The following is a 22,836-nucleotide window of genomic DNA, read 5'->3' on the forward strand; positions in this document are numbered from 1 at the left end:
CTGCCGCAGCCTCCCAAGTAGCTGGAATTACAGGCATGCACCACCATGCCCATTTAATTTTTGTATTTTCAGTAAAGATGGGGTTTCACCATGTTGACCAGGCTGGTCTCAAACTCCTGACCTCAGGTGATCCACCTGCCTTGGCCTCTCAAAGTGCTGGGATTACAGGTGTGAGTCACTGCACCCAGCCGTGTTTGTTCTGACTATACATGATTTTCACTTCTTTTAAAATTATTTTGATGATTTTTTAAAAAATACAGATGATATAAAGAAAACTAAAGGTTCCCAGTTAGATATATAATATATATCCATATATGATATATTGTAAATATATTGAATATATTATTAAATATAAATATGTTTAATATATTATTAAATAATATATATTAAATATATATTAAACATTAATATATATTATATAGTATATATTTTTATATTATAAATATATAATATATATTTATATATATATATATATATATATTTTTTTTTTTTTTTGAGACAGAGTCTCGCTCTGTCGCCCAGGCTGGAGTGCAGTGGCCGGATCTCAGCTCACTGCAAGCTCCGCCTCCCGGGTTTATGCCATTCTCCTGTCTCAGCCTCCGGAGTAGCTGGGACTACAGGCGCCCGCCACCTCGCCCGGCTAGTTTTTTGTATTTTTTAGTAGAGACGGGGTTTCACCGTGTTAGCCAGGATGGTCTCGATCTCCTGACCTAGTGATCCGCCCGTCTCGGCCTCCCAAAGTGCTGGGATTACAGGCTTGAGCCACCGCGCCCGGCCATATATATTTTTTTGAGACAGAGTTCCATTCTGTTGCCCAGGCAGTGGCACAATCTCGGCTCACTGCAACCTCTGCCTCCTGGGCTCAAGCAAGTCTCCTGCCTCAGCCTCCTGAGTAACTGGGATTATAGGTGCCCACCACCACAACTGGCTAATTTTTGTATTTTTACTAGAGACAGGTTTCACCATGTTGGCCAGGCTGGTCTTGAACTCCCGACCTCAAGTGATCCACCCACCTCGACCTCCCAAAGTGCTGGGATTACAGGCATGAGCCACTATGCCCAGCTGGTTCCCAGTAATTTTAATCTCTAGAAATTACTGTCTCCGGGCCGGGCGCGGTGGCTCAAGCCTGTAATCCCAGCACTTTGGGAGGCTGAGACGGGTGGATCACAAGGTCAGGAGATCGAGACCATCCTGGCTAACACAGTGAAATCCCGTCTCTACTAAAAAATACAAAAAAAACTAGCTGGGCGAGCTGGCGGGCGCCTGTGGTCCCAGCTACTCGGGAGGCTGAGGCAGGAGAATGGCGTGAACCCGGGAGGCGGAGCTTGCAGTGAGCTGAGATCAGGCCACTGCACTCCAGCCTGGGCGACAGAGCGAGACTCCGTCTCAAAAAAAAAAAAAAAAAAAAAGAAATTACTGTCTCTGTAATCTCTGGTGAATCTCTTTGCATAGTTTTAAATATGGAATAATATGATCTACATAAATGGGATCATGCCACATACACTCTTCAGCAACCTCCCTCCCTCCCTCCCTCTCTTCCTTCCTTCTTTCCTTCCTTCCTTCCTTCCTTTCTTCTTCTTTTTTTTTTTTTTAGATAGAGTCTTGCTCTGTTGCCCAGGCTGGAGTGCAGTGGCACGATATTGGCTCACTGCAACCTCCATCTCCTGGGTTCAAGCAATTCTCCTACCTCAGCCTCCCGAGTAGCTGGAATTACAGGTGCTCGCCACCCCAGCATTTTTAGTAGAGCCAGGGTTTCACCACATTGGCCAGGCTGGTCTCAAACTCATGATCTCAGGTGACCCACCTGCCTCAGCCTCCCAAAGTGCTGGGATTACAGGCGTGAGCCACCGCATCCAGCCTCTTTCTTTTCTTTTTAAGACACAGTCTCACTGTGTTGCTCAGGCTGGAGTGCAGTAATACAAACATGACTCACTGGAGACTCCACCTCCTGGGCTCAAGTGATTCTCCTGCCTCAGCCTCCAGTGTAGCTGGGACCACGTGCCACCACTTCCAGATCATTTCTAGATTTTTTTTTTTTTTTTGTAGAGATGGGTCTCACTTTGTTACCCAGGATAGCCTCAAACTCCTAGGCTCAAGTGATCTTCCTACTTTGGCCTCCCAAAGTATTAGGATTACAGGCCCGAGCCACCATGCCTAGCCAGCGACCTGTTTTTTTCACTTAATAGCATCATCTTTTCAGGTCAATTGATAATGATCAGCCTAATCTCTTCTGAGGACTGCATAGTCATTGAAGGAAATGTACCATAATTTATTGAACCAATCTCCTACTGAAAGACATTTAGATTGTTTCCAGTTTTCTGCCATTATAAATAATTCTCGAAAATATCCCCATATATTTATCTTTGTATACTCGTCCTATTAGCTCCTTACAATATATTCTCATGTGCTGGATCTAAGGAAATGGGCACTTTAAATTTTAATAGACATTGAAAACTTCATCTCCTAAAAGGATCTACCAATTCATCATCCAAGTCAATAGCATTTCCCTCCACCTCATCAGCATCAGACAGCATTATTCTTTTGTTGTTGTTGTTGAGACAGAGTCTCACTCTGTCACCCAGGCTGGAGTGCAGTGGAGCGATCTTGGCTCACTACATTTATCTCCTAGGTTCAAGCGACTCTTCTGCCTCAGCCTGCTGAGTAGCTAGGATTACAGGCATGCACCACCACGCCCAGCTAATTTTTGTATTTTTAATAGAGATGGGGTTTCACCATGTTGCCCAGGCTAGTCTTGAACTGACCTCAAATGATGCACCCGCCTTGGCCTCCCAAAGTGCTGGCATTACAGGTGTGAGCCACAGCGCCTGGCCAGCATTAATTTTAAAAATATTTCCCAATCTGATAGGCAAGAAAAATCTTGTTGCTATGATTTGTATTTCTTTATGAGCAAGATGAACATTTGTATTTCACCCCATGTATGCCGCCTATTGATATCCTTTATATATTAAAAAATACATATCAATTTTTTGTCATATATGCTGTAAACATTTTTAAAAAGCAGTATATCATTTGCCCATTTAGTTTCTTTTTTACTTTTTTTTGAGGCAAGGTCTCACTCTGTCACCCAGGCTGGAGTACAGTGGCATGATCATGGCTCACTGCAGCCTCAACCTCCTGAGCTCAAGCGATTCTCCTGCCTCAACCTCCCAAGTAGCTGGGACTACAGGTGCGCACCACCACACCCAGCTAATTTTTGTTTTTATTTATAGAGATAAGGTCTCACCATGTTGCCCAGGCTGGTGTGGAACTCCTGGGCTCAAGCAATCTGCCTGCCTCAGTCTCCAAAGTGCTGGTATTACAAGCATGAGCCACCGTGCCCAGCCCCTTTTAGTTCTTTACTATCTTTTTGCTATATACAGATTTAAATTTTCACAGAGTCTAATTTATCCAAATTTTCCTGTGACTTCTGGGTTTATAGCTCACTCTTTCCGTAATTAAAAGTTATATTAAAGTGTTCTCTATATTGTATCCTCGCATATTAGGTTTTAATTGCTACATGTAAATATTTAATCTAAGGCCGGGCGCGGTGGCTCAAGCCTGTAATCCCAGCACTTTGGGAGGCCGAGACAGGCGGATCACGAGGTCAGGAGATCGAGACCATCCTGGCTAACCCGGTGAAACCCCGTCTCTACTAAAAAAATACAAAAAACTAACCGGGCGAGGAGGCGGGCGCCTGTAGTCCCAGCTACTCCGGAGGCTGAGGCAGGAGAATGGCGTGAACCCGGGAGGTGGAGCTTGCAGTGAGCTGAGATCCGGCCACTGCACTCCAGCCTGGGCGACAGAGCGAGACTCCGTCTCAAAAAAAAAAAAAAAAAGGCCGGGCGCGGTGGCTCAAGCCTGTAATCCCAGCACTTTGGGAGGCCGAGATGGGTGGATCCCGAGGTCAGGAGATCGAGATCATCCTGGCTAACACGGTGAAACCCCGTCTCTACTAAAAAAAAATACAAAAAAAACTAGCCGGGCGAGGTGGCGGGCGCCTGTAGTCCCAGCTACTCGGGAGGCTGAGGCAGGAGAATGGCGTGAACCCAGGAGGCGGAGCTTGCAGTGAGCTGAGATCCGGCCACTGCACTCCACCCTGGGCGACAGAGCGAGACTCCGTCTCAAAAAAAAAAAAAAAAAAAAAAAAAAAAAAAAAAAAAAAAAAAAAAAAAAAAAAAAATTTAATCTAACTCTGTATTTTTGTTTATGGTGTGAGGTAGAGGTTTGTCTTTATTTTCCAAATGGGTTCTCCCAACACTACTTAATAATCTACCTTTCTCCATGGATTAAAAATGCCATCTGTATCATAAAGTTCTATTTTGTTCCACTGATCTTTCTGGCCCTTCTTCTACCTCTTCTATACTACAATAATTTATCTTAGGAAATGTACAATAATGTACATAGCCAACCCTGTATTCATCTCCCTGTAAGTATCTCCCACATATCTTCACTTACATCCTTTAACAACAAATTATAAGCAATTTTATATTTATTCTTCTAGATGCAACTCAGATTCAAGTTTGGGAACTTCTTTTTTAAGTTTCCTGAATCTTACTGAGACTGGAATAATTTGAGTGGGAAGATCTGACAACTTGATAATACAATACTAACTTTTTTCTAACCATTACTCAAGTTTTTGTTGCACATTTCTTGTTGTATTTATTCCTAGATGCTCTATCACTTTTCTGATGAATTTGAATGGGATCTTTTCAACTATACTTTTGATTGGTTATTGCTATAGCATGTAGGAAACCTAAGGGGTTTGGGTATTTTGATCTTGTTTTTGACTTCTTGGACTTCCTGAATTCTCTTATTGGGTCTAATAGCTTTTTGGGCCGGTGTAATTCCAGTGTTTTGGGAGGCTGAGGTGGGAGGACTACTTGAGACCAGGAGTTCAAGACCAGCCTGGGCAACACAGTGAGACCTCATCTCTACCAAAAATAAAAAATTAGGCCGGGCGCGGTGGTTCATGCCTGTAATCCCAGCACTTTGGGAGGCCGAGGCAGGTGGATCATGAGGTCAGGAGATCGAGACCATCCTGGCTAACACGGTGAAACCCCGTCTCTACTAAAAATACAAAAATTAGCCGGGCATGGTGGTGGCGCCTGTAGTCCCAACTACTCAGGAGGCTAAGGCAGGAGAATGGCATGAACCAGGGAGGTGGAGCTTGCAGTGATTGCAACACTGCATTCCATCCTGGCCACAGGGCGAGACTCTGTCTCTAAATAAATAAATAAAATTAGCTGGGCGTCGTGGCACATGGCTGTAGTCTCAGCTACTCAGTAAGCTGAAGTGGGAGGATTTCTTGAGCCCAGGAGTTTGGGGCTACACCACTGCATTCCAGCTGGGGCAACAGAGTGACACCCTGTCTCTGAAGCAAAATAAAATAAAATAATAGCTTTTTCATTGATTATCTTTTCTGCCATGTAGATGATGATATCATCTGTCAATACTGACCAGGTTCTCACGGTCGAACTTCCCTCCGTTCTGCCTAGATGTCCTGCCTTTCTCTCTATATATACATATTGCCTATGGCCAGAAGCTCACAGGTCCATAGTGGATGTGACAATGGGTGAGATAATCAGGAGGCCCACGTTCCAGCCCCCAACAAGCTGTGCCACTTTGGGGAGGCCACTCAAGTCTCTCTAGGCCTCAGTCTCTCAGCCATAAAATAGAGAAGCGATCCCAGCCCTACTCTTCATGGAGACGTGTGCAGATCAAAGAAGCTAATGCAGTGGTTCTCAGCCCTGGCTGCACATTAGCATCACTTGGGGGATCTTTAAACACAGCAATACCGGAATCCACTCCCAGGGACTCAGGTTTAATTGCTCTGGGTGCAGTCCAGACACCAGAACTCCTCCAGATGACTCTTATCGTGCTGCCAAGATTGAGAACCACATGGCTGAAGTGCGTCAATGTGCTCTTAAAAGATGCCCTGTACTCCCAAGCTCTGGCTGGAGCCTGCTGTCCTAGTGAACACGCGCACTCACCCACGTGGTCTTGTTCTCCATGTTGATGGTGGGGATACTGGTTCGGAGGAACAGGGTAGCCCAGCCATTTACCCGGACTCGGTCAAAGTCTCTGTAATCCTGGATGGGGAGTAGGGTGGGTCAAGAGGAACATTTGACACTCCTCTGAGCCTCCCTCCAACCCTAAGCATCCCCACCCCATCACCCTCCCACCAGGTAGCATCCCTAAACAGAACCCCAAAGGATCTGTCAGCCAGGCCTCCCCTCCACACACAAACGCACATCATTCATTTATTTGTTCATTCATTTGTGCGTCAGGTCCTGTGCTGGATGCTGGGGACAACCGAAACAATGAAGGTCACAGTCTAGGTCAGGCCCGTGGGCTAAATCTGGCCTGGCACCTGCTGTTGTAAATGAAGTATTTCTGGCGCACAGCCACGCCCATTCATTTGTCTATGTCTGTTTGTGTGGTTCACTGGCAATACTGAGTAGTTGCAACAGAAACTCTGTGGCCCGCCAAGTTGAAAAGATTTCTAATCTAGTCATGTACAGAAAAAGTTTGGTCTAGATGGCATGAGAAAGTGGGCACATGAGGCACTGCAACCCAGAGTCGAGCGTGGTAAATGGTGTGTGTGGCTTCTGAGAAAGTTAGGTGGGTGGCCGTTGGAAGAGAGGTCATTTGCAACTGGAAAAGCCAGAAAAGACCTCGCTGATGGTGAAGCATCTGACAGGGACCCTGAAAACTAAATATGGGTTTACACAGAGATAAAAGAGAGAGAAACGAGCATTCCAGGGTTAAGGAACACCCTGGGGAAAGGCATGGAGGTGGGAAAGCAATGGATACACAACAGAATAATGGACATGAGAGAGGTCATTTTGGCTGGGGACAAACACGTACACATCCATGCAGAGACACGCAAATAACACACACACACACACGCGCACACACACAGCCCTGCTATGACCCTGGCCTTGCCCTCTCCCTGTGGTTCTCCCCACCAGGGTGGATGGTAGGAGAGACCTTCAGACCCAGGCACTGACCTCAATGAAGGTGCTGTTCCACACTCGTGCCTTCACAGTCACGTTGGTGACAACGGGGGCATCAGGGATGGGGCACTCCAGCCACACACAGCGGGCACGCCCTGTGGCACAGGTCTGAGGCGGGCAGGGAACACGAAATGTGACATAGTCCAGGTCTCCAGATTCTTCGTGCCTTACTTCTTACCTCCTGCCCCTCCCAGGCTTTGTCTCACCCCTGGGTGACCCAAAGGGGTCTGACATCCTTTCACTCATGCACACCCCCGCCGCCACCTCACAGTTATGCATTTCAGACACACTGTTTGGGCCAAGCTCATATAATGCCAGGCACATGGATAACATGGAATCTGGCCCCTGCTTGTGTAAACAGGGCCTAACCTCCTACACCTGCTTCCCAGCCAGCTCCCTGCCTCTGGGACACCACCTCCCTCCCACTCTCCACCCAGCTAGGCTTCAACCGGCTTGCCAGGCCGGCTCTCCTCTCCCTTCCTGCAGAGGGCACACGCACCACCCACCATGCCCTGCCCGACACTGCCTCCTGCCAACCAAGGCTCTGAGCAGCTCTATCGCCCCCAACAGGCTGGGGCTCCTTGGAGCAGAGCCAGTGTCTCCTCCTTTGGTCCCTTGTCTTCGATGCTCCCCCATCAGAGTGGGGAACCCTCTGAGGGCAGATGAGGCTCCCTGCTCTGTCTGGAAGCTCCTAAGAGCAGGGGCCTCATCACCTCATCACACTGAGGTCTCCCTTGCTTTGTGTGACCCTGGTGCCCAGGCACCCTGTGATGGGGTGGGTGCAATCCCCTCCAACCTCGCCCTGGCCACTCACCAGCACAGTCTCAGACTTGGCTTTTTTGGCAGCAGCCAGAGTGACAGGTGGGGGACCCTGGCCTCCCCCTGGATCCAGCTGTCGCCGCCTGCGCTGTGGGGATGACAGCCTGTCCCCAGGGTCCTGGAGAGGAGATAGGAGATCTGCTGGCAGGGCAGGGGAAGAATTGGGAGCAGGGTTGCCAGAGGGGAAAGGGCGGGAGAGACAGCTTACCAAAAAGGTATGAGGGGAGGGAGGGGAAGACACTGGCCCTTCTGCCCGGTAGCAAGCAAATGAGATGCAAATGAAAGATCCCAGATAGTGTCCTTACAGAAAGAGTGAGGTTGAGAGGGTTGACAAGGTCTCCAGGTGGTTGGCAGGGCCAGGACCCATTGCCATGGATGGTGATCTCCGTGGGATACAGCAGCCACTTGCCATTGCTGACTTCATAGGGCCATTCCAGACCTAGGACCAGGGTCCCCAGGCCCACCAGCCCCTCCCCCATTGGGCCCACCTGTGGGCAAAAGATGTGTCATAGTCATTATCTCCTGGAAAACCACCTCCATCTTACCAACCCCCAACCCTCCCACCTTCAGACCCCAGAAAAAATAAAAATCATCCTTCCTAGAAGTCCCCAGCCCAGGACCCCGGCGAGCCCCTTACCTGGAATTCGTACTTGAGGGGGCTTCCTACATCCTCCACAGTTTTCATGCCAGACTCGCCCATCACTGTCCCCCCAAAGAAGCTTTGTAGCCGGTGATTTACCCTAGGGGTAGGAAGGATGCTGGAGTCACAGGGGACAGGAGACCAGGGCCCCAGCAGAGGTGGTGGGCAACAAAGCTGGTTAACTGTAGCCCCTCCAACATCAGGCACCTCAATAGAAACCCCAGCTCTGCATTTACCAGCTTTATGGACTCAAGCAAGCTATTTATCCTCTCTGAGCCTCAGTCTCTTCATCTGTAAAATGGCCTTAATCACAGCTGTTGTATCACAGGGCTGCTGTGAGAAGTCATTGAGATGATGTATATAAAATCCTTAGCACAATGAGCTCTTATGAAATGGCAGGGACAACACCTTAGCCCTGGGGTTGCTGATTCCTCCACCTCTGCCTGCTTTATAGCTGGAACAGTAATAGTAATAATAATGACAGTGATTGTTGTTGTTAAGGAAAGGATGACCTAGGGGAAGTGGAGGCCTGAGGACACTGGGCCAAGGGAGGGGTCAGAGGAGCTTGGGAGATACCTTGGGGATAGGGAACCCTAGCTCAGGCACAGTAGGCTGGGGTGGGGGTGGTGGAGAGCGGTACCCACATGCTAAGCGAGGTCTGGAGTGTATAGTCCACCAGCAGAGTGAGGGTCATGGGCCACAGGTTGTCCTGGTGACTTGACCTTCAGAAGAAATGCAGGGGGTAGGAAGGTGATCCAGGATACCTCAGCCCCAACCCAGACTGGCTTCTCGAGGTCACTCACGTGGAGAGCTGCAGCTGCACCTGAAGGTCCCTTGTGTGCAGGGTCACCCCGATGACCTCAAAGGCGATGAGCAGCTCCATCTACCACAAGGGTCAGGGAGGCAGAGAGTGGCATTTGAGGCCTAGCGGGGGTGACGTCATGGGGAAGGAGGGGCTGCACACTATTCTAGTTGGCTTTCTGGCCTTCTCCTCCTCCTCCTGTTCTGGGCGAGGGGCCTCCACCTCTCCACCTCGCCTCTGTCTCCCTTTCCCTTTTTGTCCGGCGGGTCACATCTCTGCTACTTTTGAGCTACATAACCTTGAGCAGGTAACTGAAACTTTCTAAGTGTGTGTTTCCTCTTCCGTAAAAGAGCATCTGCTCCTCAGAAGGCTGTGAGAATTATATCATATCAAAGAAGCACAGTGTTGGGCTCAGGGGCTGGCACACAGTTGGTGCTTGGTCAGACTGGTTTCCTCCCCTCCACCTGCTCTAGCTTTGTGCACAGCTCCCTAGCAGCCCCGTTTGTCTTAGTTTCTGGGCCTCTTCTCACCCTCTACTGGGTCTCCCCTCCTGCACTGTGGCTCTCTGCTTCGAGGGAGCCCAGAAAGCAGGCAGGCAGAGGCTAGAAGGACAAGGAGCTCATCAGAGGAGCAGCCTGGGACCCAGGAGAACTGGGAGGATGTGGCCAGTGCTCACCCTCTGGTTCCGTTTGAAGGGGTTCCCCAGCTCGCAAAAGATGGTCTCATTAGCTTGGCAGGCCCCAGGCTGAGGAAAGAAGGCGAATAACGTCAGGGTCAGGTCAAAGTAGGGCTTGTCCTCCCTTCTCCGTGGTGCAGGGTCAGAAGCCCTAGAGCTTTAGAGCCGGGTTCTCCAAGCAGCAGAGACGCTAAGTTCCCCGAGAAGGCCCAGACCAGAGGAGGGGGACACGTGGCAGATGACGACACCTGCACAGGACACGCATATGGGGATGCAAAGACGCAGGGAGCCTTGCTTGGGCTCTGGGCCGGCCGGCGGGCACTCACGGGGCGCACTGAGGACAGCAGCAGGGCGGGAGGCACCACCAGGGTAAGCAGTGCCTCGTGGGCGTCCTCTCCGGTGTGCTCCGAGGTCCGGGTGTTCGTCACGTTGATGCTCAGGAGCAGTTTCCGGACGTCTCTGCTGTACTGGAGCCTAAGAGTAGGAGCCCAGGACTCAGCCAAGAGCTCCGCCCCCAGGGCCCTCGTGGATCAACTAGGCCCCACTCCTGGGGTCTCCTAGGTGAGAAAAGCCCATCTTGGGATAGCCAGGCCCCGCCCTCTAGTCGCACCTAGAGGAGAAAGCCCCGTTTCTGACCATTCCACCTGTTCCCGCTAAAGCCCTGTCCCTCAGGCTCGTCGTGCCATGAGGCCCCGCCCCCTCCCTGCCAGTCAATGAGGCCCCGCCCCACCCTTGGCCAATTAGCGCGGCCCGCGGCCCACAGCTACCTGCTCAGCTTCTGCTGCTGCTCAGACACGAAGGCTGCCCGCATCTGCAAGTTGCTCTCACACTTGTTGTCAGGCCCGCACTCCTTCTGGAACTGGACCTGGGGGTGGCCGGAGGTGTGAGGGTTGTACCACCCCCAGTGCCCTCTCGCCCCGCTGCCCTCCTGGCCCCTGGTCTTCCAGTCCAGGCCCCAGCCCCACCCACCTCAGTGTGGTTCTCCAGAGCCTGTGCCTGGTTGAGGATCGGGTAGGCGTCCAGGGACCTCAGCCCCAGCCGGGGGCGATCGGGCATCCGCAAAGGTAAAGAGTAGTTCATGGAGATGATGATGGGCCGGAGTTTGTCACGGAGGTTGTCCTGGGGAGAGAGGGTGAGCTGAACCCCGCCCTGCACTGCTCCCTGCCTCAGCTGAATCCTCACACCACCCTGAACCCCAGAGAAGAGCTGGACCCCCCTCCACCCTGAAAACCTGACAGTTAGGCTGAATTCCCTCTAGTCCGGTCGCCAAATTGCGACTTCCTACCATCCTGACCCTCCGAGAGACAGGGCTTTTCCTCCTCAAAGGTCCCTTCACCTCCCCATTCACAGGGTCCCCAGATTGAGCTGTCCCCTTCCACCCTGATGTCCCAGAGACGGACTGAGCTTGCTCCCTACTCAGGGACCCCTTTTCCCAGAGGTGGGTTGAGCCAAGAGCTCCCACACCCCTCACTTTTCTTGGAGGTAATAAGCCCTTTGGCCCCATCCCCACCCCAAGGGTATCCATCTCTCCTCATGTGTGGGTGCTGTACACTGTACTCCTACAGACTGATAGCCTTCCAAACCGACATCCCCAATCTCTGTCTCTGGGGAGACCCCTGTCCCTCATCCTTGATCTAGGGGGACACTGGCCACCTCCTCCAGGGACCTGGGAGCCCTCATCCTGCCCCTTGCTCCTCCCTCACCATCAGGAGCAGCTCCAGCTTCTGGCAGCGCATCTCGGGCATGGAGAAGAAGCCGTGGAAGACAGCAGACTCACTGCCAGCAAAGCGGAGCCGGGGCGGGCGGCGGTCCCTGTCAGCCTCCAGAGTGTAGGCCAGGGCTACAGGTAGACAGGGTGGTCAGCAAGGGGCCAGGGGAGTGTACCCCTTTTATGCTGTACCCCAACACTCACTGATGTTTCGCCTGTAGTTGGGGTTCCCGGCACTCTGGTTGTAAGCAAAGCACAGCTCCACTTGCACACTGTTGGAGGGATGTACAGGAGGGCGGGTCACAGTGGGACACACACGTCCAGGCCCTAGCTCTCGCCTCTGTACTGGGCAAAAGGAAACCGAGGCCCTTCTGGAGAGAGGCAGGGACAAAACTGGGGAGTCCACAAAGCAGGTCTGTGGTATCCCTGGCCCCTTCCCTTCCACTCCCCTTAGAGCCAAAGAAAACAGGGTTAGAGGTCACTAATGGGGAAACTGAGGCCCAGGGCCCAGAAGGACTTGTCGAAAGTCCTCAGTCAGCAGGTGGCCCATCCCAGTCTTGAACCCAGGTCTACCAATCCCCAGTCCAGGTCTCCTTGTACCACCCACCCCATTTCCCTGCTCTGTCTGCCTTTGCCTTCTGATCCAAAATCCTCATTCACATAAAGACCTTGGGGTCATTGCCATCATTACTGTCATTTTCTTAGCAACTAACGTTTTTTTCAGCACTTAGGGTATACACAGTGCTGTGCTAAGGACTTTTTGTATATTGTCTCATTTAATTATCACAACAACCCTGTGAATCAGTTATTATCAATTCTTTTCTACAAGCAAGAAATCGGAGCCTAAGAGGGATTAATAATTCGCCTGAGGAGACTCTCCTTCATATCCATGCACTTAAATGCATCCCCCTTCCCAGAGTCTATCCCCACCCCTGCACTGGCATAACTGGCGTTTGAACCAGGCCGTCCAGAGCTCCCACCTTGAACCACTATACTCTACTGCCCCCTAATTCATTCATTACCTCTTGCAAGGAATTTTGCTTTTTAATGAGGTTGGGTAGAGAGGGCAAATGCTGGCCCTAAGAATCAAATTTCTAAAGGTGGGATGTCAGGAGGCCAGGGGAGGGGTTTGGGAGCTGGCGCCCCTCCTGGCCTGCCTATAAATAAATGAGGAATGGGTGGGCAGAGCAATCTCACCAGGAGGTGGCCGTGCAAAGTGCAGGGTCCAGCACAGCGGGCCTGGCCACCAAGGTCTTGTGGACGATGTTGATGACGGGCCGGGCCCTGCAGAGACAACAGAGCCAGACAGATATCAGTGCCTCCTGCCTGCCCCAGGCCAGAGTTGGGGCCCAGGCTTCCAAGGAGCTGGCGCAAACATGGACAGAGATGGGAATCCGTGCAGACAAAGATGAGGAAGAGAAAGACCCTTATTCACTGGCCTCCTGGCTCACCGCAGCAGCACAATGTGGTCTGACAGGCTTCCCACTAGAAGGTCTGGGTAGAAGTTCTCATCCACATCCATCTGCCCACTGAGGGAATAGCCGAAGGTGGCCAAGCCAGGCAGTCCCAGCTTCTCTCCGTGGATTACCTGGGGGCAGGGGAAAGTGATGGGGGCAGGCTCTGGGAAGCAGGGCCCAGGGGGCTACAGGGAAGGGGTCGGTGAAGGAAAGCAAGGAAGGCCCATCTCAGCTGGTGGGGGCAGCAGACCCATCCCCGTCTCTCTGTACCTGCTGGGGCTGTCTGGGGAGCCCCTTAGAGCTACTGTGATAGATGTACACTTTGCCCAAGCCTTCAAATGGAGCTCCCACAGCAATATCTGCAGAAGAAAAGGCAAGACAGGGTCACCCAGGTACTCTGGGCCCCACGTCCCCCTAACTCTGTGCTCCAGGCCATGGAGCCCAGCACAGAATTGATTTTGGCCTGATTGATGGATGGGCAATGCTCAGAGCATCAGGGACAGAGCAGAGCTCTGCAGCTCAGGATGAACACTGGGACCATCTGAAGCCCAGCTTCCTCCTATCATGGGTGGGAAAGTAGGTTCAGGAGATGGGAGGTGACTACCAGATAGTTGTCAAGCATTCAGTGTGTGTGTGTGTGTGTGTGTGTGTGTGTTTGCATGTGTGTGTTTAAAGACAGTGTCTCTCTGTAACCCAGGTTGGAGTGCAGTGGCACAGTCATAGCTCACTGCAGCCTCAACCTCCTGGACTCAAGTGATCCTCCCACCTCAGCCTCCTGAGTAGCTAGGACAGGCACACACCACCACACCCAGCTATTCATTTAATTTTCACGAGAGTGCTGTGCGGTGGGTACTATTGTCCCCCCACTTTATAGATGAGGAGACACTCCAAAAACCCAGAGTTGCACAACCAGTGAGTGTAGAGAAGAGGAAATTTGAGCCCAGGTCCGTCTCACAGCAGTGGCTGGGATTTTAACCATAACACTACAGCGAACATCACTGAAAGTGTCAAGGCTTTTAACATTCTAATCATTATCTCCACAAATAAACCCCAAGTGTTGGGTTATCTTCTTAAACTGAACTCTTCCCAGTTTGCAGCTTTGGATCAGATAAGGCCTAGGGAATCAGCAAGCCAAGCTTGTTAGTAAGCCCTGTAAAGAGAGCGGAAGCAGGTCCCAGGCAGAAACCAAATGACTTCCACAGTGCACGCTTGGCCTCTGTTGACTGAACTTTCTGGCACCTAGTTTGGGTCTTCAGAGGCTCCTTTGCCTTCCTCTTCATTCTCAGCTATGTCCTGGGAAACTGAGGTTATCAGCAAAGTGACTTTCAGAAAAGCCAGGTGCCCCTATGGCACTGACTCCAGCCCTGGGTCTGCCCCTGTCCCTGATACCCCAGGTCCGATTGGTTCCCAAGTCCTGCAGAACACTTATGAGGACCCCTATATCCAGGGCTCCCACCTTGTCCCATTCCTTATCATCCCCTACCTGAGATATTACATTCTTGATCTTCACTCCCCTAGCCTTGCTCCACCCCTGCACTCACTCATCCCATACCCCTTCCAGAATCATCCTTCAGGGTACAAAGTTATTATATCACATCCGTGCCCTAAAACTCTCTCTGGATGCCCCACCACCCCACCATCACCATTACCCAAATATAAATCCCTAAGATACTCTGCCTGGCTTTCAAATCATCCACTCTCACCCCACCCTACTCCACTCTCTCTTCAGCCTCCTCTCTGATGTGAACACTCCACACCTGCAGGTTTGGGCACACCAGGCCAGTTTCCATGCCCGTGTTGTGTCCCATCAGTTCTCTACTGTGCACTCTCAGCCCAGCCTTGGCTGCACAGCAGCATGCAAGCTCCTCCAGGAGGCCACTGAGCTTGCCTCTGTTGCTCCCTCTGCACACCTGCACATCCTCTCTCTAGTACTGCTGCGAGCTCCCCAGGTCCGGCCCAATCCTGTCTCATCTGTGGGCCCTGTCAAGCCTGGTGTGCAGCTGGCGCTCAGTCAGCAGGGGTGCTGGGGGAGGGGTGTTGGCTTATACCCTGAAATCCATCCTGGTTGATGTCACCAATGCTGGCCACGGATAAGCCGAAGGCGGAGCCACTGGGGCCATGAAGAAGAAGCGAGGGGTGAGCAGGGAAGGAGGTTCCCGCCTGGTTCATGAAGACATAGACGGCACCCCCTACCTCCTCTTTCCTCTCAAAGTAGTAGGGGGCGCCCACCAGGAGGTCCTGCCACCTGCACAGGAGAGAAGGAGAGGGAAATGGGAGTGTGAGGTCAGCCTCCAATACGCAGCATAGCTCTTGTTTGACAGGCGTGACTGTGCCAGGGCACAGGGCTCTGTAAATGGCTCTTTTGGCCACAGGTCATGGGTGGGAAGGACATGTGCATGGGAAGGACATGGAGATGCCAATATGACTCCCCAAATAGAAGACATGTCATGGCGATGCCATGCAGGCACAGATCAAACCCAAACAACCCACATCCACTGAAGCATACAAATCCCAAGCAGAAACAAGCATATGCAGGGGTCCCACAAATGCCATGTGCAAATGCCCAGACTCCCATAAAGCCTGATTGCAAACCCCTGCAAACAACATGCAGACAGCTGTACAACTGCAAATCCTCCACTCCCCTGAACTGGCTTAGGTAAGCCTTCCCCCACCCATCGCTCTCCCTGGCCCCAGAGGATGTCCCTAGATTCTCACCCATCGTTGTTCAGGTCTGCCAGGGCAATGGCGCTGCCAAAATAGGCGCCCACCTGCGAGCCCTCCAGCACCTGCCTCCTCCGCAGGTCTCCGCCTGCCTCCTGGCTCAGCAAGAAGACCGCGCCCATATGTCGGTGCCGTGGGGCACCTGTCACAATGGTGATGTTTTTGGGGTGCAAGATGGCGCTGCCTACCTGCACCGTGTACCCTGGGATAGAGGGAAGATGTTCAACCAAGGTCCCAGTCAACTTTGTCTCTTTCTACTCTGGACCCATCTCCCTATCCCCTCCTTTGGTTTGCCCCCCACCATGATGTTCTATCCCACTATTCCAAGTAGGGCAAGTAAGTAGACTCCAGATGGCCAGCAGCCATGCCCCATCCCAGCCCTGGTTCTGCCTGGACACTGGACTGTGAGTATCCTAAAGGCAAGAACTTTGCATCTTGAGAGCTTGGAACAGGGCCTGGCATACAGGTGCTGGTCAATCTGCATGTGCTAGTTTAACTAAATGCCATTAGTCACAACTGCACTCTGGCCTCACATTTCCACCACGGACTAAGCCCCCTTCCCCTCTATCACTCGATGGGCTACCACTACTGTACTCACCAATATAGAGGTTTCCTTGGTCCTCTGGGTCCTTGTAACTATACTCAGATAAGTCCCACTCCTTACGCTGAATCATGTAGCTGTTTCCTTCACAGGGATTGAGGGAGGGAGAGTAGGGAGTATAAGTCACCACTGGTTTCCTCTACCATGTCCAGCCCACCCCCATCCCCACCCAACAAGGATAATAATAACCCCTTTTATTGGTGAGCACTTTGCCATTTATTAATCACATCCTCTTTAACAATTACTTTTTCCTCTTTTTTTTTTTTTTTTTTGAGACAGAGTCTCGCTCTTGTTGCCCAGGCTGGAGTGCAGTGGTGTGATCTTGGCTCACTGCAACCTCAGCTTCCCAGATTCAAGTGATTCTCCTACCTCAGCCTTCTGAGTAGCTGGGAATTACAGGCGTGTGCCACCATGCCCGGCAAATTTTTGTATTTTTAGTAGAGACAGTGGTCAGGCTGGTCTCGAACTCCTGGCCTCAAGTAATCCGTCTGCCTCAGCCTCCCAAAGTGCTGGGATTACAGGTGTGAGCCACTGCACCTGGCCTATTTTAACAATTCTTCGAGGTGAAATTATGACCCCCGTTTTGCAGATGAGAAAAGTGAGACTCGGGAGGGAAGTTGACCTGCTCATAATCCCATGGGGAGCTGGTTGTTACAGCCATGGCTAGAACTTAATCATTCAGGCGCCTGGATATTAGAAGCTAGATGGCTTTCCCCACTCTCTAGACACTGAGGTCAGACTCCACACCATTACCTCTTTCTGGTCCTGACCCCAAACTTGGGCTGCCTAGCTGGACCCTGCACCCAGGGCTGCTGCTGGAGAGTATCTGTGACCCTGCCAAGGTGTGACATGACCAGGGGGTGGAAGGCAGGAGCAGAAGAGGGGGCAGAGGCCTCAGCCTTCAGTGAACCCAGAGCTGTGACTATGCCTGGGGCTACCTGTTGGTCAAGAGGAGATTCAAGGCTCCTCTGCCTGCTGATTCTGCAACAACAAAGGTTCAGTAAGGGAAAAGGGGTCACTATTGCTACAACCTGTGTGATGGAGGGAGGCAAAGAGATGGAGGGAGTGTAAGCAGTCAGACACCCCCTGTGAGACCATGTGTAGTGTAGTCTTTTACAAGCTTCGTCTTTTACAAGAAAATACTCTGCACCCTCTAAAATGATGGTCCTACATATATCAACATGAAAAAGTGCCCATGACTTTTGATAAGTGAAAGAGAGAAAGTAGTGATATTTATTTATTTAGTTTTTTGAGATAAAGTCTTGCTCTGCTGCTCAGGCTGGAGGAGAATGGCACAATCGCAGCTCACTGCAGCCTCAACCTCCTAGGCCCAAGCAATCCTCCCACCTCAGCCTCCTAAGTAGCTGGGACGATAGGCGTGTGCCACCACGCCTGGCTAATTTTTAAATTTTTTGTAGAGATGGGGTCTCCCTATGTTGCCCAGGTTAGTCTTGAACTCCTGGGCTCAAGTGATCCCCACCTCAGTTTTCCAAAGTGGTGAGATTACAGGCGTGAGCCACTGCACCTGTCAATACCTATTATTCTAAAATAAATCTAGAAGGACCCGCAATATACTGTTAACATTAGGGAATAGAAAGAAGGGTGGGGGAAGAAGAACACTTTTACACTTTATTTTTACCAAATCCTACTGTACTATGTAGTGGTTCTACCAGGAGCATGTTTTATTTTTAGAATTAGTTTGTAAATGGTTAAACTGAAATCAGGTGGACCTGTATTCCAATCCAGGTTTCATAACTTTGTTGGCCTTGGGCAATTTACTTCTCTAAGTCTTCGTTTTTGTTTTTGTAAAATGGATATAATAATACTTGCTTCATAAGAGTATTTTAAAAATGATTGAGGCTGGGCGTGGTGGCTCATGCCCATAACCCCAGCACTTTGGGAGGCCGAGGAGGGTGGATTGCTTAAGCCCAGGAGTTCGAGACTAGCCTGAGCAACATGGTGAAACCCCAACTCTACAAAAAATACAGAAATTAGCCTAGTAGTGGCACATGCCTGTGGTCATAGCTACTCAAGAAGCTGAGGTGGGAGGATCACCTGAGCCTGGGGAGGTCGAGGCTGCAGTGAGCCATGAGTGTGCCACTGCACTCCAGCCTGGGTGACACAGTGAGACCCTATGTCAAAAAAGAAAAGAAAAAGATTGATTGACATCATATGTATAAGGCCTCTGGCACATAGTAAGTGCTTTAAAACAGTAGAAGTCATGGTGGTTGCTGATATTGGCACGAGGTCATGTTTCTAGTGTGGATGGTCTAGGCCAGCTGTCCCAGTGGCTAACTGGGGGTGGGTGGTCTCTGCTCTTCCTTTCTTCCCCCATGGCCCCATGGTCCCCACCTTTCCAGTTGTAGGCACCGGGGGCGCCGAAGTACACAGTGTTCTGGGTGAAGCCACCGCTGGTGCCCAGCTGGCACATGCCCGTCTCCAGGTAGTCAGTGTTGCTGTTGCACATCTCGTTGTGGTAGGTCTGCCAGTCGTCACTGGGGTCCAACTCTAGGTCATTGCCTCGCACGTAGCACTTGCCCACCATGCGCCGCTGGTCTTCTGACCCCGACCACAGCACCTGGGTGTAGCGGTGGGCACAGACCTGGGGACCCCCCAAACACAGGCAGCCTCAGTCAGGCACAGGGACCCGGGTCAGCTGTCTCTTTTACCCTGTAAGCCTCTGGCTTTGCTGAACAGGAGTCAAAGGAGATCTCCTGGCTTCTCCTTCTTCTCCCGGTGATACTTAAACCTGCATCTCCTTTCCAGAATTTAGAAATCTGCTCTGGGGGTCAGGAACACTTTTTGGAAAGCTGTAAAGTGTGGATTTGAGAGTGGCTTGCAGATCTCAGCAAAGGGAAAGCAGGGAAGGATGAGAGACTGTGGGGTTCAGGCTCTTGGTCTAGAAGGGGTTAGTAACAGAGAGATTAAGGAACTTACTGCTCTGCCGTTTCCAGATGACCCTGTCCTCTTAATGAAAGGACCGTTATTAAAATGATAATTACAATGACGGTAATAGTAATAGCAGCAGCTAACACTTCCTGAGTGCTTCCTATATGCCAGGCACAATTCTAAGCTCCTCACATATTAAGTGTTAAGCCTGCTAGTGACCCTATGATGTAGGAATGATTATTTTCCCCATTTTAGATAAACTGAGGCACAGAGAGCTCAGTTAACCTGCCTAAGATCTCATATCTAGAGAGAAGCAGAGAATATTCAAACCAAGCCTGTCTGCTTCCAAAATCTGAGCTCTTAAGCACATGCTGTGCTGCTTCACAGAGGGGAGAATCTATGCACAGCTTCTCTGAGTGCACTTTAGCTGCTCAGTACATATTTATTGGGCAAACTGATGGGCCAGAATAGGGTGACTTAAAACAGCCTGGAGGCAGGCAAAGTCCAAAAATAGGCCCTGGTTCTTGTTTACTTGCTTTCTGTGGTCCCTTCTAGCTGTGAGCTCCACCAGCACGATGCCTGAGCCTGCCTTAGTCACTGCTAAGCTTCTAGGAATAGCACAGTGTTTGGTAACACAGTAGGGGCTCACCAAATATTTGTTGAATGAACGGTGTAAATAACTGCTAAAGGATCCAGGGTGCAGAATCACTTTAAATGGGCTCCTAGACCACAGCCATCCATAACAGGGGTCTCAAAAAAGCATTTCAGTGAACTGATGCCAACCTGGAGCTTTAACAGTGTTCAAAGGTGACAGAAATCACAGCAGCGATGGCTTATGGGGTGGCAAATGATTAGAAGGGGTTACAAGGGCACCTTCTGGAGTGATTTTAAGATATATTTTTGGTTATACAGGTATATACATTTGTAAAAATTCATTGAAGTTTAAAATCTGTACATTTCACTGTATGTAAACATTACATCAATTTTTTCCGTTGTTTGTTTTGTTTTTTTTTTTAGACAGGGTCCGACTTTGTCACCCAGGCTGGAGTGCAGTGGCATGGTCTCAGCTCGCTCCAACCTCTCCCTCCAGGGTTCAAGTGATCCTCCCACCTCAGCCTCTCAGCTAGCTGGGACTACAGGCACACACCACCATGCCGGGCTAATTTATATATTTTTTGTAGAGATGGAATTTTGCCATGTTGCCCAGGTTGGTCTCAAACTCCTAGGCTCAAACGATCCTCCTGCCTCATTCTAAAGGAATGAGCCACCTAGCCTGGCCACATCAATTTTTAAAATGAGAAAAAAGCCAGGCATTGTTGCTCTTGCCTATAATCCCAGCTACTTGGGAGGCCGAGGCAGGAGGATCACTTGAGCTCAGGAGTTCAAGGCTACAGTGAGCTATGATCGTGCCACTGCACTTCAGCCTGGGTGACAGAGCCAGACCTCATCTATAAAAGAAAAAAAAAGAAAGAAAGAAAGATAAAGAAAAATAGGGCCAGGTATGGTAGCTCATGCCTGAAATCCTAGCACTAGCACTTTGGGAGGCCAAAGTGGGAGGATCACTGGAGCCCAGGAGTTTGAGACCAGCCTGGGCAACACAGTCAGACCCTGTCCCTATAAAAACTTAAAAAATTAGCCTGGGAGGCTAAGGCTGGAGGGTCACTTGAGTCTGGGAAGTCAAGGCTGCAGTGAGCTGAGATGGCACCACTACACTCCAGCCTGGTTGAGAGAAGAAGTCTTCTTCTTTTTTTTTTTAGATGGAGTCTTGCTCTGTCACCCAGGTTGGAGTGCAGTGATATGATCTTGGCTCACTGCAACCTCCACCTCCCAGGTTCAAGCAATTCTCCTGCCTCAGCCTCCCGAGTAACTGGGACAACAGGTGGGCACCACTGCACCTGGTTTATTTTTTATATTTTTAGTAGAGACAGGGTTTCGCCATATTGGCCAGGCTGGTCTCGAACTCCTGACCTTGTGATCCACCAGCCTCAGCCTCCCAAAGTGCTGGGATTACAGGCGTGAACCACCGCACACAGCTAGGAGTCTTCTATCTTGAAAGAAAGAAGAAAGAAAAGAGAGAGAAAGAGAGAGAGAGCGCCTCATTCTCTTTGCCTGCTGCCATCAGCATAAGATGGGACTTGCTCCTCCTTGCCTTCCACCGTGATAGGCTTCCCCAGCCATGTGAAACTATCAAGGCAAGAGAAAAACCTGACATCAAAGAAGCACATTCTAAGACTGAGTTTATGTGCCTATCTGGATAACTGATAATTCATGTCTGAAGAAAGCATAAGTATTGCATTCTCTTGGCCACAGTAATTGTTTCAGAGAAGAGCACCTGAAATAGTCAGAGCTAATGAGTTGTAATTAGATATCTACCAGGACTACAGAACTTGAAGGTCAAAGAAGATAAAGCTGAAGCTGTTGCATTCATGCACCACGAAAAGACTGCCTATCAAAGAATGGAGGCAATACGAAGAACACAGAGTTAAGTGCCTGAGATACCTCACATCCTGGTGGCATCATATTAGCACCAGGAGCAAGGCAAGCCTTAACCAGAACTCTTCTGTGTGTGAACTAATAAAATCCTTTCTGAATATAACAACAACAAAAACAGACAGAGAAAAAAATGGGGCGGTGGGGGGAATGTCTATCTGGGACTCAGAAATGGAGAACTCAGGGGCTGGCACTGTAGAATGTGGGCAGGAGGTGACACATTTGATTAGCCCCCAGACCAGAGCTGGGTGAGCCAGGGTCAGCAGGGCTGCGCCTCTTCCGGCAGTCAGCCTCCCAGGAAGGAGCGCCAGCCAGTGCTGAGCCGCCTGGGGCCCTCTCTGCCCTTTCTCCTCCTCGCAGTTCCCTCAGCTCCCTCGGCTTGTTCCCACGAAGGCTGAGCACCCAGTGTGGGCATGGGGAGGAAGTGGATGAGTCAGAGAACTCAGGCCGTGCCTGGCTTTGGGAGAGCACAGGATACTCACTCCCTCCCCAGGAGTGCAGGGAGCGAGGGATGCACAGCCACAGGAAGGGACTTGTGTGCAGGCCCCAGCACACACACGCTGTGGACCCGCCTGCTGCCCTCTTCTTTCCTCCCAGCTCTAGGAGATGAGGAGAGAGCCAGGGAGAGGTAGGGGAGCCGACACTGAGCATCCACTTACCAGGACTCTGCCTGCAGGGCCCTGGCTGGCCACAGTCACTCCAAGCCACATGTCCTCAATAATGTGATGGCCAGGGTCACCTGTGGGCACCAGGGGGATCATGAACCAGAGAACCTCACCCATACTTCAGTGCCCAAAGCCTCCAGAGGGCAGGGGTGGGTCCTGCTTGGGCCCTCCACCCACAGGACAGCCCTCCCAATTCCCCTTCTCCAGCTCGTCATTGTTCTAAGCTCCACCAATCCCCTCCAGCCCCACTCTCCTCTAGGGCACCCTCTTCCCAGCTGGACAAGAAGCGACTAGAAGCTGGGTAAGGCCTTCTATCTCCTCTAGGCCATTCTCTCTGCGGTACCCCTCTGCC

The 22,836-nt window shown here is 50.8% G+C and overlaps 2 protein-coding genes across 3 annotated transcripts in view; both read right to left on the reverse strand.

Moving 5' to 3' along the window:
• PDK2 (pyruvate dehydrogenase kinase 2) overlaps positions 1-22,836 on the reverse strand; it is a 254,121-nt gene that overhangs the window by 23,949 nt on the left and 207,336 nt on the right. The gene's annotated exons all lie outside the window — the stretch shown is intronic.
• The window catches only part of ITGA3 (integrin subunit alpha 3), a 35,735-nt gene that overhangs the window by 3,812 nt on the left and 9,087 nt on the right, over positions 1-22,836 (reverse strand). For both annotated transcript variants that reach the window (XM_050765656.1, XM_050765657.1), the window contains exons 3-23: positions 22,479-22,558; positions 18,793-19,042; positions 16,438-16,524; positions 15,834-16,041; positions 15,167-15,363; positions 13,389-13,477; positions 13,113-13,249; positions 12,859-12,945; positions 11,866-11,933; positions 11,657-11,793; positions 10,923-11,072; positions 10,721-10,818; positions 10,280-10,427; positions 9,954-10,022; positions 9,279-9,358; positions 9,120-9,197; positions 8,473-8,575; positions 8,141-8,323; positions 7,831-7,953; positions 7,011-7,124; positions 5,991-6,089 (exon numbers count right to left, since the gene is read on the reverse strand). In XM_050765656.1, the coding sequence (XP_050621613.1) occupies positions 5,991-6,089; positions 7,011-7,124; positions 7,831-7,953; positions 8,141-8,323; positions 8,473-8,575; positions 9,120-9,197; positions 9,279-9,358; positions 9,954-10,022; positions 10,280-10,427; positions 10,721-10,818; positions 10,923-11,072; positions 11,657-11,793; positions 11,866-11,933; positions 12,859-12,945; positions 13,113-13,249; positions 13,389-13,477; positions 15,167-15,363; positions 15,834-16,041; positions 16,438-16,524; positions 18,793-19,042; positions 22,479-22,558 (2,585 nt within the window). The remainder of the gene's footprint in view (positions 1-5,990; positions 6,090-7,010; positions 7,125-7,830; positions 7,954-8,140; positions 8,324-8,472; positions 8,576-9,119; positions 9,198-9,278; positions 9,359-9,953; positions 10,023-10,279; positions 10,428-10,720; positions 10,819-10,922; positions 11,073-11,656; positions 11,794-11,865; positions 11,934-12,858; positions 12,946-13,112; positions 13,250-13,388; positions 13,478-15,166; positions 15,364-15,833; positions 16,042-16,437; positions 16,525-18,792; positions 19,043-22,478; positions 22,559-22,836) is intronic.

The sequence above is a fragment of the Macaca thibetana genome, chromosome 16 (assembly GCF_024542745.1).
Source record: "Macaca thibetana thibetana isolate TM-01 chromosome 16, ASM2454274v1, whole genome shotgun sequence".
In the NCBI taxonomy this organism is placed as follows: Eukaryota; Metazoa; Chordata; class Mammalia; order Primates; family Cercopithecidae; genus Macaca; species Macaca thibetana.